This window comes from Gavia stellata, chromosome 30, assembly GCF_030936135.1.
Source record: "Gavia stellata isolate bGavSte3 chromosome 30, bGavSte3.hap2, whole genome shotgun sequence".
Lineage (NCBI taxonomy): Eukaryota > Metazoa > Chordata > Aves > Gaviiformes > Gaviidae > Gavia > Gavia stellata.
In genome coordinates this window covers 1540700-1558942 of record NC_082623.1, presented here as the reverse complement: position 1 = coordinate 1558942, position 18243 = coordinate 1540700, and the positions used below count along the sequence as shown (strand labels likewise).

Genomic DNA, 18243 nt, shown 5'->3' with positions numbered 1-18243 from the left:
ATGACCCCTCAGACTGTAGCAGGAACTGTCCAACTCTGGGAGTGAAGAGCATCCTTGTGACTTCTCATTTGATGGGAAAAGGCAATGTCTTGACTGACTTCTTGAGCAGATACAACGGTGGGACGCATGAATGATACCTTCTAGTCACTCTGTTCCAAGCTGAGTTGGAAGCCCAAACTGTAACGCTTCACTGCCAGAAAAAATGCCAGTGTTTCAAAACTACTTGACAGTAAGCAGAACACAATACTGATGTCATCTGGACTGGGTCTGGGAAATAACCTTATGTCCATGTTCTCAATGTATTGATGTAGAAAGTCAATGGGACAGAGCTAGAATGCTCTTGGTGACTGAAAGTGGCGTGGGCAGCTTTGCCTTTTAATCATTCTGGATCTGATGTCAAGACCATGAAACCTACTTCCAGTTCATTTGGTCTCTTCTTTACTAGTGAGGGAAACTCTGTTTTGACCATATATGTCTCAACACGCCATGTTGCTTCGGCAGTGCTTTGGGCATTAGATTGTTCTTCTGAGAGTCCAAGAGTTCTTTGGGGAAGATGCCTGCATTCGGGCAAACTCACTTGAAGTGGGAAAGATTCTCTGTCTTGCAATGGATTTGAAAAATCTTGGCATTTGAAGCAGTCACAACTAACATTTGATTTGACAAGGTTCTATCTGTCTGTTTGCCATTTTGAGTTCCTATCTTCACCCGCAAAAAATCTGTATTTACTCTTCAGATTTCGCTGGTGCTGTTTCCATGTCTTCCTCCTTGTTTTTGAAGTCTTTTACTTCCTAGACTTAGCCTTCCATTCTCATAAATGTATGTGCCTTGATAGCATTTGAGGGTGATTTTCCGCCCCCCTCCCCCCCCATCTCTTTGACAATGACCACCTTTGTAGTTTCTATCTGCCTGAAGAATGAGCGGGCAGGTGAGATGCAGGCATATGAGTTGGTCACCCTACATCCTATTCCACAAAGTAAATGTGTTCTGCATCTTCGTTTCTTTTTTGTATGTATGTGTCCGAAGTAATTTCTGCTTCCATCTTGCCATGCACCTAATCTGCCTGTATTTTCCTGAAGCTTTCCTGAAATTCATACTTCATAGCACTAAGTAGGGATATTAATAGCAACAGGGAGATGGGAAAGCAAAAAATACGGCTTCTCTGTGAGATCTGGAGATAACGTTTTTCTTTTTCAGAATGAAAGGCCCTGTAAGTAGAAGAGGAGGATAATGTAAGGTGTTTTCTTGGGTCTTTTAGGTTATTTTTATCTGAAAAGGATGCCATTTCTTGCCATTCCGTGATGTAAAAGTTGGACATTATTTTCAGATAGTCTGTGGTATTCTGAAATGCTAACCCAGAATGTACACTAAGAGATCAGTATGATTTTTGCCAGTGGAGTTCCTGAAGATTAGAGCTGGCATTTTTGAGTCATTAATCTGTTTCTAAGGTGTAGCAGTGCTGGGTATACAATTCACTGATGCACATTAATTAAAATATCTATGCTGTGTTCACTTATGCTATCTTTCGTTTTTCTTTTTCTTTTCTCTTTTCTTTGTTTTGTTAAGCATTGCAGGCTGTATGTACCGAGTAGTTCAGACGACGGGACCAGATGGAAAAAACCTTCTGAAATTACTTCCAATTTCTAAATCTTCTGGAAGCTTTGTGCCAATAGTTCAGTCTTCAGCCATGCCAAATAATTCTAAAGCGAATATTTCTAGTCCAGTCCATCTTACTTTTAAGACACAGCTTGCCAATACTACTGCACCTTCATCTGTTAAGATACCTGTTTTTCAGTCTCCTAATCCTGGAAAGATTATTCTTACAAGGACATTAGACAAACAGGAAAGTGTTAGGGCAGGTTCTGAAAAAGAAAGCTTAATTCCAAAATCAGCTGCTAACATCCAGAGCAGTTGTGTTTCAGTTGATAGACTGTCTTTGCAGAACATTGCTGTAACAAGTTCATCTAACCAGAGTAACACTGCATACATGTTGGTAAACACAAAAAGTCTTCCAGTTACTGTGAAGTCTCCAGTACTGCCCTCTGGCCACCACCTCCAGATACCAGCTGATGCAGAAGTGAAATCTGTCCCAGCTTCTTTTTTACCACCTGCAATACAGCAAAAAATACTTGCAGCTGCAGCAACAAATGTGTCTGGAGGAGCTGACAGTACAAAAATGCCAACTGTTATTTACGTGTCGCCAGTGAACACAGTGAAAACAGTACTTCCCAAGCGTTTACCAGCCATTTGCCCAAAACCTGCCACAGAAGTTTCAAAAACATTATTAATGACAGCTACACAAAAGGGAAATAGTTCTTCTCCTGAGACAGTAACATCTGATGGTCAGCAGTGCCAGCGAACTCCAATGAAATGGATTGTGCAGGAAAGTCCCCAGTCATCAGCGCCTTGCCTTATTCCTGTAAAGTCATCAAATAATGTGGCTTCCAAGATCTTGAAGACTTTGTCCGACATGAAGAATGTAGAAGTTAACTCTGCAAATATTTTACCACTCTGTTCTAGTGGTCCCGGTGGAAGTCAAACAAAAATCACACCTATTAAAGATAATGCTCTGGTCATGTACAATGGGAAAGTCTATTTGTTGACCAAAAGAGGCTCTGATGTTCTGTCAGCCCAAGCTGACAAACAAGCATCCTCCTCTTCCGATGCTTCACTTAAAAAGGAGACATCCAAGCTAATTGATTCTACTGCAGTCAATAAAATAACCAATAAAGTAGTGAATCTGGTATTGTCAAAAAGCAAAGGAGTGGTGCTGTCTCAGAAAGATCCAAAACCATGTACAAACTCAAAAAATTCTTCACCAGCTGACTTAAGAAATGACTTAAAATCTGCACCTGCAGCTCTGGTGACACCAAGTGCTGATCAGCAGAGTTCCGCTGTAAACCAGAGAAAGAGTTTGCCCTTCAGCGAGAGCATTTCAAGTGGAGTGACCCCTGTTACAGCAGTAGGGACACAGGAAAATGTATGCCAAAATGGCAAAGAAAAGATTCATTCCCCCAAAGCAGCAAGTGCTGTTTTACCTCAGTCTAAGCAAGAGTGTGCTTTCAGTGAAGACTGGCAAAAGGTAACTCTCTCCAATAAACATGCCCATCTCAGTCTCTGCTAAATTGTTATATGGTCCTGGTTCTATTTGAATAAAATGGCTATTAGTAAATTCACAGATTTTTGTAACCAGGTGTCCTATCACTGGAAATGCTGATCTAAAGTGTGGTTCTAATCAATAAATTATCATTTTTTTTTCAATAAGATTGCACTATGCAAGTGAGAAAATGCATAAGGAAAAGAAAGAGTCAGGAAAAAGATGACTTCTTATTTCCTCAAAAGATAAATTGTCGGTAACAACTGAAACTGTAGGAAAGTTGGTCATTGTTTGAGCTCTAGGAGCTATCTGTTTTCTAATGTTGTTGATGCCACATTCTCACAGCACAGCCATTGACTGTGTTGTATGTGTGATGTAAGGTAGAGAAATTTGCAGCTACAGAAGAGGAGAACAAGGTGGAAGAGCAGGGTTTGTCATCCAGAGACAAACTTTGGTGTTGCACCAAGTCAGCTCCAGTCTCTGCTAGCTCAGACAGCCAAAGGCAGGGGCTGCTTTTCCTTCCTTTCATGCCCTGATGGGGAGGGATCCACCTCAATTGACTCATGGTTTCATGTCAGGCAGAAGAAACTCTTGAGATCTTTAATGGCTTTCCCCCTTCAGGCTGGACCTACCTGTTCTTTTAAGATCATAACGTCGAAAATATGTAAAAAGTCCTTAGTCTCAAATCCCACAAACTCTACCCATGAGGGATTGCAGGTCAAGTTTTCGGTTACTCAAGAAGCCAGAATGAATTTGCCTCTAGATAAAAAAATCATTCTGAAGCTAGTTTATACTTGCTTGTGTTGACCAGGCAGAAGAGAAATGTCAGCTAAGCATATTGGTGCAAATTTTAGACATTTAATCTGTAGGGCCTCTTTTTTGATTGTTCCTCACCTGAAAAGTAGTTAAAATAGACTTTTTTTTTTTCTTCAGTGCTGTGTGATGCCAAGTGTTAGCATTCTCGTTTGCTTTAACCTCTGTGGAAAATAGCATATCAAATGTTTGCTGCTTCTAATCTGTAAATTTGCAAGCCCATGAATTGCCAGGCATACTGATATGAGATTGAACTTGAAGATCAGAAACAGCTCAGGTTACAATGAAGTTAGATACGAGAGATGGTTAATAGTGCTTTGTTAGTATTATCAACCACAATGCAAATATGAAATGCATTCAACAGTCTGAAAGTGACACTGTAAAGACACTGTCTGATCTTCCGTCATCTTCCTTTGTTACTCTGAAGTTTTAGAACAGGTGATTCCCTCGTTGCTTCTTTTACTTCTGTGGTTTACTAGTTGGACTGTGCATTTTCTGGATGTTCCACAATGTACTTGGGGTTTTAAATAACTAAAAAGAGTGTTAGACCTATGATAGTATGTATATAATTTCTCAAAACTGGCTTACCTGTGTTAAATGTAACTCTTGGAGAATGGTAGACAAAACAAATGTTCACCTGTCTTTCTAGTAACTAGTTTTTAGTTTGTATGTATGGAGAGAGAGAGTGAGAGAGTGTGATTGATGGCGCTCTCACTGTTTCTGTATTTCAGATCCAGTGTGAAAAGATGGATTCACCGGGAAAGGTTATTCAAATCAAACACCAAGAGAAGCCACATTGGAAACAATACTTGGAATTAAGGAAAAAATTTGGTCTCTCTAAGGAGGAGAGAGTGTACCTTAAGAGAATACCATTAAGGACCTCCTATGAGAAACCAGAAGAAAGGGTTTGTTCCAGTAACAGTTTGAAAAGGAAAAATTATTCTTGGAGTTCATCATCGTTAGATGTGGAAATAACAAATCAACATCAGGAATGCGTTAAAGAGGAAAAGGTATCTTGAAATTTTTCAGTGCTAAAATGTCTACTGCAACACATTCAGAAAGCAGCATATGTATAGTCAATACAGAGCTGCGTGTTTATTTGGACCCTCCCACCTCTGGATTCATCAGGGCAAGTCAGTAATTGTTACGGTCCCTGTGAGAATTGTTCCTAGAACTTGTTTGTGTACTGCAACAGAGTTGTGTGATTTCAGTACGACTTCAGTACCTTCTAAGAATTTTTATCCTCTTTTCTGGGTTCCAGTGGAGGAAATTTGAACAACAAATGCTTTGAAGAAGACTGGACCCTCTAGTGGTGGCTTAACAGTCAAAGGGATGGTCTTTATTGGAATAGAAACCATACCTCTGTATCCTGATTTATATTTAGTCTTCTGCAATTATATTTATCCAGTAGTGCAATGGGTAGAAGCAGAATAATAGAAGAATAATTTCTTGTGAGGCTTTACCCTTGAGTTTGAAATCAGTCAAGTGCCATTATTTCAAGGCACTTCACTCACTCACATGACTAGGTGTGGCTGACTTCCGAAGAAAGGTATCCACTTAGTCATGTGTGGTTGTATTAAAAGAACTTTACCTGTGTGCCTGTCTAATCTTCAGAGTTACAAATGCCTTTCTAAACTTTGTCCTGTGTCATTGGCTAGGAGCTTGCTTGGGTGCTTCTGGAAAGGGTCCCTCGATGTAAGGACTTCCATCTTAATGCATTAAAATTATTTTATCCATCTGAAGTAGTTCTGCTCAGCCATAGTGTTCTACGTTTTCTTTTGTATGATTCTACTCTACCCAGTCAAAGGTTTTAATAATTTCTCAGGTTTCTCAGGTTTTAATAATTCCATGTTAAGAGCCCTGCTTTGAGCAGATCTACTGACTGCTCTTAGTAAAGCACATTAACATTTAAATAACAGAACAGCTGGGAGGAGTGCAGTCTTGTAATGGACATTATTGCTAATGTTTGAGCTTTTAGGAAATGTAAGCATGAAGAATTCTTCTACATTTTGAATTTTCCCGTCAAGTTAGATAGAAAGTTTTTGTCTTACACTACAGTTAGAGAGCTTAAGCAGCAACAGGAGATGGTAGGTATGCACAGGAAAGGCAGAAGTACCCTGTTGATTAAGGAAGGAATTAAATGTTCTGGAATTGTTAACTGGGAATCTTTGCTAGAAGAATATTGAACACGGAAGTATGTTTGCTCAAGTTGCTAAAAGAAACATCTTCCATATAGTAATTCTAAGAAGCTTGCAACAAATAACTTGTGATTTGTGCTTAGTGAACTGTGATGTTATAATGTAGAATGATGCTTAATTTAACAGAAGAATATTTTGCATGTTTCTTGACTGTACAGATAATTGTGGATCTGGAAGAGGATTTGACTAAGAAAAGAAAAATAAAATCCTCACCGCTGTCAGACAGTGGAAAGAGAAGGAAAACTTCAGTCAAATCAACCACAAGTCCAAGTTCAGAGAATAGCAGCTCAAGTTCCAGTGTACTTAACAGCAGTGTTTCACCTCCACCAGTCTTATCGCAGCAGACTATTTCCACAGACTTTGTTACATCATCTCTAGGGAGGGACTCTGAGCAAGACCTGTACTGTCAATATAGTGATGCTTCAGACTCAAGTATTCCAGTTTTAGTGTCTTGTGAAGATGATACTTCAGTCCTTGAAGGTTCTTTCAGAGATGATGCTTTCCCTTTGACTCCCCCAGACTTGGATGAAACAATACGGGATGAAAAAATAAAACGACTTAAACAGCTCTTAAGAGAACGGGAAGCGGCGCTTGAAGAGATGCGTAGAAAAATGCAGCAAAGCTGAAATGCAGAAGCTGGTGATCTGGACCATACTCATCTTCATTTCATTGACTTCAAGAAGAAAGTCTTTCTTTAAACGAACATTAATATTTCTGGTAGATGGAAGATCTTAATGAGATTTACAGTATATGTGTATTTAGAAAAGTATAGGTATTTTGTTAAATACCAGAAATAAAAGACTTGGACCATCAAATTCTGCTTCTGGGACATTATATGTATCAAAGAACGCAGAAGATACACATTTTTCTTAGCGTAGTCTTTATATTTTGAATTGAGGGGTTTCTGCATTAGTCCTAGCAAATAAACTTTCCTACTTTGGAATTCCATGGCCTATCTCTTAGAAACTAAATGTAAATTGCAAACCCCAATTGTAGATATTTTTTTGTTTTCCTAATGTTTTATAGTGCATGACAACTTTTGTGGATTCCTGACAACTGTCAATTGTCATAAAAGGTCAATGGTCAGTGTTTAATAAATGCTATTTAAGTGATCTGGGAATCAGACTTTAGGCAGTAACAATGCAGATATTTAAACAAAACCTCTTACAGATGTGAAGATGGAAGCAGTAGAAACCGCTGCTGACAGTTATCTAGATACATGTCTCTTACCGTTGTTATTATTGTAAGCCTTTATAAGGCCTTTGCCAGCTGTGCAATGTTGAAGTTTTGTTGTGGGGTTATTTTGGGAGGGGGACGTGTATTTTTTTAAACAGAATTATGTTGAATAATAACTTATTGAGGCAAAAAAGGCATATTTCTTTATCCAGGGGTGGTATCTTTAATAATTCTTGATGAGTATCTTTTCCATTATTTTGTTCAGTCATTATTTGAACACGCATCTTGCTACCTTCATTTGATGTTACCTTAGTTTTTCATTGTAGGAGAGAACGTGCACTCAAACTGTCTTTGCCATCATAATTTTTATAGATCTTTGTAGTGTGTTTTCCCTTTCACTACCCTCTGTTGTCCATGTCATTTCATCATGTAAGACCCTTCTGCAGTTCTTCAGTCTTTGTTGTTAGAGCCATGAATAACTATTGCCAACAGAATTTGTCATTGTTTTTTTCTTGTCCATCTATGGTTCTATTCAACATTACTGATCCCTGTAGAACTCCATTGCCAATTTCTGTTCACAGGAGACTATTTGCTACTATTCTTATTTTCTGTATTTTAATCAAATTTTCATCTGCAAGGTTTTTCTCTGTTATCACATGGATGCCTGGTTTATGTATAGGGTTTTGGTGAAGGATGTTGCTTTGGAGAGGTTTCTTTGGAGAGCCTAGCAGACTGCATCAGCCCTATGTTCCTTATCAACATGCATCTTGACAGTGTGAAAAACTCAAGTGGATTAGAGAGGCAGGACAGCCTTTTACAAGGGAGAAAAAAGATGGTCCCTGCTCTGAAGAGCTTGAGATAGACCAAGTGTAGGAGAAGATGATACACCAAACATGCAGTGGTGGGTGAAGAAGGAAGGTGTATAATGGAACTAAACTCTTTAATGATTGAGATTACTGTATAAGAGGCAAATGCCTGTGATAGAGCAAGCAAGTTGGGGTGATAGTATCATGGGCATCCATGGGTTCACTTGGTATGGAGGGAGTGTTTTGGGGCAAAATCCCATAGTTCAGCATAGGGAAACAGGCACCTAATGAAGGGCTGATGCACAGCGAAGAGAATGAGGTGAATGAATTGGGCCTCACGACCCACGTTGTCATGCAGCCCAAGTATCACAGAGCTGGGAGCACATGCAAGACAGCTGAGCACCTGAGGAAAGGACTGTTGGTTCGACTATTGACCTGCATCCTGTGGCCTGACGGTGAGGCTGAGTTGCTTATGGAGCAGGCGTGCACAGATGTTGTGTCCTTTATTGGTAAATGTGCAAAGCAAAGAGGCTAATTTATGGGGGATTATTTTTTTGAGCAGCCAGTGATACTGGTGAGGAAGATGTCTGTTTGTGGTCTCATCTGTGCTTGTTCCAGAAAGCGTGGAATAAGCCTAAGTTTGGCCAAGCCCGCCTGTCAAATATAAGCAATAGTGAGGAGACAATAGTTTTGTTTGAAAAGTGTGAGTATTCCCTGCGCATACGTGGGTGTGATGGATTGACCCTGGCCAACTGCCCAGGACCTACCCAGCTGCTCGCTCACTCCCCTCTCCTGCAGGATGGGGAGAAAATAGAAGGCAGGCAAGACTTGTGAATTGAGATAAAGGCAGTTTAACAGGTTAAGAAAAAGCTGCATGCAGGCAAAGCAAAATAAGGAATTTAATTACTGTGTCCCATCAGCAGGCAGATATTTAGCCATTTCCCGTGTCTCAGCATGCATGTTTACTTGGAAAGGCAAATACATTAACCATAAGCGTCCCCACATCCTCCTCCTTTCATTAAGCTTCTATTTGCTGAGTGTGACATCATACGGTATGGAATATCCCTTTGATCAGTTTGGGGCCACTGTCCTGGCTCCGTCCGTTCCCAGCTTCTTGTCCATCCCCAGCCTACTTGCTTGGAGGGATGCAGAGTGAGAAAAAGAGAAAGCCTTGATGTCGTGCAAGCACTGTTCAGCAATTAGCCAAAACACCGGTGTGTTACCAACACTGTCTCCCTCACAAATCCAAAACACAGCACCGCATGGGCTGCTATGAAGAAAATCAACGCCATCCCAGCCAGACCCAACGTGACGGGATGGCAATCAGAAAGGAGATGGAAGCAGCCTTGTGTCTTGTATCTGGTGCTGCAGTCACCTCTTGTGATACTCTTCCAACAGACATCACTCACCTATCCTAACTGCCTTCTGACAAAAGTCTTTCCTCAATTTTCCAACGATCTCCAAAGAAATTAATGAAGCCAAGTTCACTTATCCTCCCCTTTCGCTGGGAGGATTCCAGGTTTGACACACCACCTTCTTTCTTCCACAACCTCTTTTACCCTAGCAAAGTGGTCCGTTAGCTGGAGTTTTCTCTAGAGACAATGATAAGATACTGAAAATTCAGAGAGGAATCCTCACTGCAAGGTTTTGAAGAAATGTGACCAGTAGGATGTGGTAGGAAAAAGTGAATGGGCTATTTCCTTGCAATCTAGTAATGGAAAACACTCGGTGCGATTCAGAAAGACAAAGCCAAGCCATCTATGGAAGAGAAAGAGGTGTCTTTCTTGGAACAGTATCAATGCAAAATTGAAAGGATCACTGAGAGCCGGGAGAAGCCACTTGGTGTGCTGATGTAGGAAGGTTGCACCAACAGCAGGAGCAACGGGACTTCCAACAGCCAAGGACCTTGCAGGTTGTTGGAACTGCTCCTCATCCAGACACATTATCTGTAGCATAGATTCTATTTTTCTGCACTGTTCATCCTTGAACTCCTATGATCTGTTAAGAATTTCTTTCTGACAGAAGAACTAGAGTCCTGGGAACACTGGCTGTGGCCCCAGGAGTGAAAGTTATTGGCAGCCATCCCTGTGTGCAGCCTTGGATGGCAGAAGGCGTTGCTGTTAACACACCATGCTTGCTGTGTTAAGTACATAGCAATAGGAACACCATGGATTTAGGCTATGAATTAAAACTATTACTTTCAAGCAAATACTCAGGAAGAGTCAGTGGAAGACCTTTTAGGTATTTCTGGGTCCAAAGAGCAAAGGTGGCAGTGCGTGCTGGGCAAAACAGATTGGGAAGAAAAGACAATACTGGGCCAGTGGCCGACATCAGCCTAACCTGGTGACTTGGAGTATCTGGACAGAACTATCCATGTGCAAAGGTGTTACTTTTCAGCTAGAGGACAACCCACCACAGCACCGACATTTCTGCATGAGGGCACAAATCTTCTCGGAGGTCTGTGCCAGCCATTTAGCCTGAGAGGCCACTTGGAAGCTGGGCACCCTAGCATCCGTTAGGTCCGTTTTCTTCCTAGCAAGCCAGCACTCAGCTGCTGGGGGTGGAAGTGTGCAGAAATACTAGAAAATGAATTAATCTGCAGATACTTGTCATCAGAGATGTGCAGATTCAGCTTTCAAACTGTTTTGGACAGCGTGGAAGTGATCCTGAATTTCCTACAGTTGTGTGATTTGAGTGGACAAGTTGTGACCAATTTCCAACGGCACAGTCGGCAGTGGGAGGCTGAATTTGGCAAAGCCCTACCTGTCCTCCTCTTGTGGATGTGGGAGGTGTGGAGCAGTTACAGTGCTGTTGGAAGAGAGCTTCTGGCACATGGGAAGGGAGATGGCACCGCTCTCAAAAGCAAGACATAAAAGCAGAAGTAGTCAGTGCTGGATTAGGCTGAAGATCCATCCAGCCCATCATTGTGTCTCCAGCAGAGACCAAGACAGGGAAGGAAAGCAGAATGGAGACCGATGGTGGATGCCTAAAAGAGAGTACAAAGACATAATGATCATACACAAGACTTCACTGGTACCTTTCATTTTCCAGCTACAATAGCTCTGAAAAAGACATGGTATCTTTATGTTTAATAGCCCTTGGTTTGTTTTTTTCTTTGTCTGTTATATTTTTCTGTTAACTTTTTGAGGTGTGTGTAACCAGTCCTCACGTCACCATGGCCAAGCAAAAAAAGATTTTGTAGACTTTTTTCATCTTTAGTCTTTCTTTTCCTAGACTGGGAAATTCTTTGTAGGCGTCCTCTGAACAGAAACTATCCCAAACTTTTGACCATTTTTCTTGCCCTTCTCCATAGCTTTCCAGTTCCACCATAATCTTTTTCAGATGGATGGACCAGAACCACTATACTGATTGAAATGTCATTGCATCGTGGAGTTACAGTGGCATCTTGATGTTTTTTGTTTTGCTCTCTATACCTCCCTAATAATTTCTTACATTGCAGGGCTCTTTGCTGTTGAACTGAAATTTTTGTGGACTGATGTACTGAATTTGCTGATCTCTTTGAACATAACAGCTCATTCAGAGCTCATTGTTGTTTATGAAAACACAAGGGTTTTCATTCCTCTACACTGAATTTCATAATTTGCTTTATTGCTCAGTTATTCAGTGTTATGAGAACCTTCTGAAGCAGTTTTGAATTTTCTTGGGAGCTATGCCACTGGCAAACTTTGACATCTTGTTCTTTGCCTGCTTTTCTAAATAATTTGTGAATATTGAAGAGTACAAGCTCCAACAGGAGTATCTGGGACTTCACAGAATCACAGAATCACTAAGGTTGGAAAAGACCTGTAAGATCATCAAGTCCAACGATCAACCAACACCACCATGCCCACTAAACCATGTCCCACAATGCCTCATCCACACGTTCCTTGAACACCTCCAGTGATGGTGACTCCACCACCTCCCTGGGCAGCCTCTTCCAGTGTTTCACCACTCTCTCAGTAAAGAAATTTTTCTTAATATCCAGCCTCAACCTCCCCTGGCGCAACTTGAGGCCATTTCCTCTTGTCCTGTCGCTTGTCACTTGGGAGAAGAGACCAACACCCACCTCACCACAACCCCCTTTCAGGCAGTTGTAGAGAGCGATGAGGTCTCCCCTCAGCCTCCTCTTCTCCAGACTGAACAACCCCAGCTCCCTCAGCCGCTCCTCATCACACTTGTGCTCCAGACCCCTCACCAGCTCTGTCGCCCTTCTCTGGACACGCTCCAGCACCTCGATGTCCTTCTTGTAGTGAGGGGCCCAAAACTGAACACAGTACTCGAGGTGCGGCCTCACCAGCACCGAGTACAGGGGCACGATCACCTCCCTACTCCTGCTGGCCACACCATTTCTGATACAGGCCAGGATGCCATTGGCTTTCTTGGCCACCTGGGCACACTGCTGGCTCATACTCAGCCGGCTGTCGATCAACACCCCCAGGTCCTTTTCTGCGGGGGAGCTTTCCAGCCTCTCGTCCCCAAGCCTGTAGCGTTGCATGGGGCTGTCTTCCTTTCATTGAGAAACCGACTGTTGAATAGCCTTTCTTCTCTTTAAACCAGCTATTCATACAGCTGAGGACAGTCCCGCTTTTGCCATAGCAGCCTGGTTTCTGTAAAACTATGGTGAAGGAGTACAGGTAGATGATTGACCATAGATCCCGTTTACAGGGACACCAATTCCTTTGGTAAATGATACTGGATTTGAGGCAGGTCTTGTCTTGACTCAATCTGCAGAGACTTGTCTTTGATTGTAAGGTATTGTAATAGAGAAGAGAAGACCAGTCTGGAGAAAGAATGAACAGCCATGGGAGCAGCAGAAGAAACAAAGGGCAGGAGGGCTGTGAGAATGGCAGGGGCCGATGGCACTGAGATTAGCAGGTCATCGAGAAACCAGCACATCTATTTGCAGCTACTGAGGACTTCCGGCTCAGGAAACTAATGACAGTCTAAAAAAAAAGGCAACAGCTTAAAATGAAAACTCAAGCCTTTAAGAGATGATGGTGGGAAGATAGGGAAGGAGTCACAAGACACCCAGACAAGCAGGGAAAGGGTAGTAAGTAAATCCAGATGGCTCACCCAAGTGGAGAGGGATGGACAGACAAAAAGATCAATCTGTCAACTCATAAAGGGTATGAAAAGGTTCTTTCAAAGCCAATAGGCAGTTGCTAAAGTCAGAACCAGCCAGGAGATGTGAGGAAGATTTGGAAGCTGGTGTCATCCTCCATGTCACAGCAAACACTGGACAAGCTGCCTGGATACAGACGTCTTGGCACCGAGCTACTGGCCAGACCACGTGGACACCTACCTTGGTACCTGCCTGTGGTGATGAGCATGAGAGAGGTTTTACTTTAAGATAAAATCACCTTCTCCAATAAGATCTACCATTGAAATTTACTACCTTGTTCTGCAATGTCATATTTTCCTACACAGTCTAGCATTGTTACTCCATTGTTCTATTTTTATTATAATTTCTACCTGTTTTATTGGTATGGACAGGAAAGTGCTACTCTTATGGCTCCATAGACACCCCTGGGAACGCTTAAAAAAGTTGGTGGTGTACTTGCCACTCTCCTGTCCCCCAGTACTGAGGCAGTTCTCAATGAGAACTTACTTCAGCTGTTTCATCTTTTATTCCTTTAGGGTTCTTGTTTGAACATGAGAGTATGATCCATTCATAAACTCATTACTGTTCATCAGTTTGTTTTGAAACTTCTTACCCACATCTCAGTTTCAGACAGATTTGTCAGTTCCCCATGACGAAAGAATGGGAACCTTTCTGTGTTCTTCTGTGGTGGTCATGGATACCAATATCTTAGTTTTTTCTGGTAGGCTTTTCTTTGAAGACTCATTTTGTACCTTGATCTTAAAAACCTTCTGGCCAACTTCCTCCTGATGTTTGAAAACATGTTTGTTGTCCCTTAAATCGCCTGCTCATTTGGATGCAAGTTCAATTTGTCCAGGGCTTTTTTTCCTACATCTAATGGCTGCCTTAACCCAGCTGCGCCATGCTGGCTGTCCCCCTCCCTCTCCAAGTCTTTTTGGGCTAGGTGGCACGCATTTGCTCTCTAAACAGTCTTCAGCAACTTGCATAGGTTTTGCCTTTGGGCTAACCCTTTTAATTATCTTTTTTTTTTTTTTAATTGATGATGGTGTCGCTAGCTAATATTTTTTCTTTAAATAATAATAATAATAGAAAGAATAAAACCACAAAGACCTTGTTTCAATGCATAAGGGATGAGTCAGCTGGAACAATTTCCTCCTGCCCCATCTTCTCATGCTTCTCTGAAGATAACGCTCAGTACTTGCCGTGTTCTCTGTTGGCTTTTTTCTTTGCATTTTTACCACGTCTTCTCGCACATTCTTTTCTCCCACCAAAGCTGTCCCCCCAGGCTGGCAGCCTCCCATCTGGCTTTGGGTGGAAATACATGCTTATTTTTGTAGTCCACCTCTCACACCTGACAAGTGGTTTTTAGGTTTAAAACAGTCTGACAAACCTGAGCTGTCCAGGTGGTAGGATGAGGATTCACCAAGAATTTGAGTGGCTGCTGGATGTTGCCGTTTTAGTAGGTTTTTCTCCATTTTTCATAGATGTCTGATGTTAGCATTCCTGTCAGTCTTAGCAAGAGGGCTCTGACTCCTTGGCATGCTTCATCTCCAGCGTTCAGCTGCTGACAGATGCCTCCATCCTCACTGTCCTTGCAATGGGGAGGGGGGCTCATTTCAGGAGTAACGCTGCAGAGCCATCTTGCACACCAAGAAGGTGGGAAAGTCAGCCCTGTTTTCAGTTACGGTCTCAGAAGATGACGCTGGTGTCATTTAGGTGGCAACTTCTCTAGCCCAAGCCTGTAAGCAGTAGGAGTAGAAGAAGAAGAAGTTCACAGGAACTGGCAAGGACAAGAAGTATGAATGCAGTCACTTCTTCATGAGCAGATGCTGATGAACTCAATGGGAGTTGGCTGAAAGATCTCACCTTGTCAGCGAGCGGCAGGAGAGGAGCTGCTCCCCAAGGAAGGACAAGCTGGGGGTCACTTGGGCACAGGTAGTGCCCTCACCAACCAGGGAGCTGGGCCAGGTAGGCAGAGCAGGGTGGTGATGACAGGGTCCATGGACAGCCCCAGGCACGGTGAGATGATGCACGAGGTTCTGGGTCCGATCAAGGTGTTTGGTCAGGAGCAGCAGGAGATGGGAGTGGAGACAGGACTGACTGCACATTTGAGGGCCATAGAGGAGATCAGGTTGGAGGAAAGTTACCTACAGTCTAGGTCTGAGGTCTGTCCACAAAATAAAGCCAGAGGCAGAACTGAAGGCATGTCTGCCCACAACATAGCTCGGGCCAGGACTGGGTGCTCCAGCCAGGGCTCACATGGAGCTCCGGGGCCATGGGCAGAAGGTATGGGAGGAGTTCCCAGGTGAGGCCGGTCAGGGCTAGTAAGGTATGTTAATGCCCTCAGGAGCCTGGAAGTCCTGTAGTAGTGAGGGAAGCAGATCCCTGAGAGTCTTGGGTTGACTCCCTACAATTACCTGAAAGGAGGTTGCAGAGAGGTGGGTGTTGGCCTCTTCTCCCAAGTGATGAGTGACAGGACAAGAGGAAATGGCCTCAAGTTGCGGCAGGGGAGGTTCAGGCTGGATATTAGGAAAAATTTCTTTACTGGGAGAGTGGGGAAACACTGGAATAAGCTGCCCAGGGACATGGTGGAGTCACCACCCCTGGAGGTGTTCAAGGAACGTGTGGACGTGGCGTTGTGGGACATGGTTTAGTGGGCATGGTAGTGTTTTTTGGTTGATGGTTGGACTTGATGATCTTACAGGTCTTTTCCAACCTTAGTGATTCTGCGATTCTGTGACTGCCTGAGTCTTCAAACTTTCCTCAGCCAGCACAATCTGACTGTGCCCAAATTCCTGCGGGGGGGTTGGCCATCACAAGCCTTCAGTAGGAGAGGTAGAACCTGGCCCAGCCCTCAGGGGATCGAGCAGCCCCCTCAGTCACACTCTTCTGTGTTGGTGGGACTGGAGGGGAGGGGGAGAAAGGGCCAGGGATGCCGTGGGGGCGTGTAACTCTGGAGCAGTCAGGAGTACGGAGCTGTTCCTGGGTGCTGCGCATCCCTGTCCCTTTGGTAAAGAGTGAGAGAGGAGGAAGAGGGTTTTCCTTGTGTTGGGGAGATTGTTAAACAGAGAAGAGTTTGATGCTCTGAGGTTGAACTTCTGTGGATCTGCAAATGAGCAAGAAACCCAACAGGTTGTGCTGAGCTTGTGGGGGAGCCTTAGGGTGGTTTGGGGGGGCTGTGGGATTTTAACTGGAAACTCAGGAATGTGCTGTTTTGGGTAGAACTCAAAGTCTTCCCAGAGCTCAGACTCCTGGTTGCCCACAGTCTGTCTTGGCTGGCTCGTTGGAGTGCTGCTACTACAGAGAAATTTGGGGCTCTCTGGAGCAGGAATTGCTCCCAGGGGCAGCCTGTCTGATGCTTTTTGTCAGGAACAACCTCTCTGCCCTTGATAGTGATCCATGGGAGAGAGATGAAGGGAAGGTGATGCCGGGCACCAAGGGGAAGGAGAGAAAAGCACTGTGGGCAGGCAGGATCCTACTAGAGCCTCCCTGAGAAGCTGCATGAATGAATGAATGAAGTTTTTGTTTCTCCCCCTTTTGTACCAGGAAAAGGGCTCTCTCCCTCCTTCCCAGCAGGGATCAGGGCTCTGCAAACCCAAGGCAGTACGTCACTGTCATGACGATCTCCTGGTTAAGCCATTTGCCTAATGAGACTTCAATGAGGCATAGAAAAGCGGTTTCTGCTAGCTGAAACATGTTTTCTAGGTCGTAGCAGTTAACCAGAAACTGGGGTTTGCGTATTGCCTCATTAAAGAGCATGTAGCCAAGTGTGCAACTCTCCAGGGGATAAATCCGTAGGGATTTATCAGCAGCTAGAATCTAATTCTTGGGGAAATCTTCCCTGAGCCACAGAGCCCTTTGGGTCTTATCTGCTTGTCCTTTTACTCCACTGGCTTCAGTAGTTTGGCAGGTTTTTGGCTCCAAAGCTTGTTTTCACCACATGAACTGTCTGAACTCCAGGCTGAACCAGGTGCAAGTGCAAATAAAGCACAACTGTGATGGAGACATCCTGTTTTAATCCAGGAGAAAGAAGTTGCCCAGGGCAGCTGCTGGGATTTCCAGGAGGCCTCCAGCTTCAGTTCCTCTCCTGGTCCTCTACCTGCCCCTCCACCTGCCCCTCCAGGGAAGGGAAGATGCCAGCATAAACTATTTTGGTGTGGGAGGAAACACATGCTAGAGCTTATGTAGCTGTAGATTTGAGCAATCGTTGAACAAGGAAGTTGAGCTAAACAGGGCTCAAAGGCAGCTGTTGATAATGTATTCTGTAGGTCTGTCTGTAATCAAATACCAAACGACTTTGCTATACTCTGGTAGAACTAGAGCAAATGTGTATTTTTAAGGTTTCTGGCTCGGTCTGGACACGACTATTGTGTGTGGGAGGTTTTCCCTATGAAAACACTCAGTACACACCCCGGCATGCATCTGGGGTGTCTGGCACCAAAAGCCTTGTGGAGCTCAACCTCTGGAGCACCCCAACGATCTGCAAGGTCAGGTTAAGGGCTGGCAGCACCATCTGACAGCTTTGGGATGAAGCAAGAGGAATGAGCGGCTGGCTCGTGGGTTGGAGACTGTCTCGGAGGAGCACCAGGGACACCAAGGCTACAAGGACGCACGTCGTGCTATGCTGTGTGCGCGTTTAAGAGCCGGTGCTTCCCCCTTGAGCAAGCAGGACACGGGCTGCGTAGTCTGACTCTTCCTAGGCTTGTGCCATAAGGACACACTGCGTGTGGACTCCTGGATGAACCTGTCCACCAGCTCAAACAACTGCCAGGAAGAGGGAGGGAAGGAAGAAGGAATTCAGGGCGGAGTGGTTTGCCCGCGGAGCAGCCTGCGCAGGCTGCTGTTCCTGCCGCTGCTCCTTGTCACTCCTCTCGGGGAGCAAAGGCAGGGCTGCCCTTCCAGCAAGAGGGGAGCTGGTCAGGCTGCCGGCTGTCCTCTGGAGGAAGCGCTGGTGTTAAGAAGGCTCTCCTGGTGGGTTGCTCAAAGGATGAGGCGGCTTTGGGGTCCTTCCACTCCGGCATAGTGTGCAGGTCACGGGGCGGCCTCAGCTGCCCC

The 18243-nt window shown here is 44.0% G+C and overlaps 1 protein-coding gene across 1 annotated transcript; it reads left to right on the top strand.

The window, feature by feature from the left end:
• Nucleotides 1-1521: 1521 nt before the first annotated feature.
• LRIF1 (ligand dependent nuclear receptor interacting factor 1) lies at nt 1522-7434 on the top strand. Its single transcript, XM_059831217.1, has 3 exons — nt 1522-3079; nt 4639-4917; nt 6264-7434. Exons 1-3 carry the CDS (start codon nt 1577-1579, stop codon nt 6729-6731), a joined length of 2250 nt encoding a protein of 749 aa, XP_059687200.1. The 5' UTR covers nt 1522-1576; the 3' UTR covers nt 6732-7434.
• Nucleotides 7435-18243: the final 10809 nt, after the last annotated feature.

Coding starts and splice junctions, on each gene's coding strand:
- LRIF1 (XM_059831217.1), top strand. CDS start 1,577: ATGTACCGAGTAGTTCAGACGACGGGACCAGATGGAAAAAACCTTCTG. Junction 3,080..4,638: donor TCAGTGAAGACTGGCAAAAG/GTAACTCTCTCC, acceptor TCTGTATTTCAG/ATCCAGTGTGAAAAGATGGA. Junction 4,918..6,263: donor AATGCGTTAAAGAGGAAAAG/GTATCTTGAAAT, acceptor TTGACTGTACAG/ATAATTGTGGATCTGGAAGA.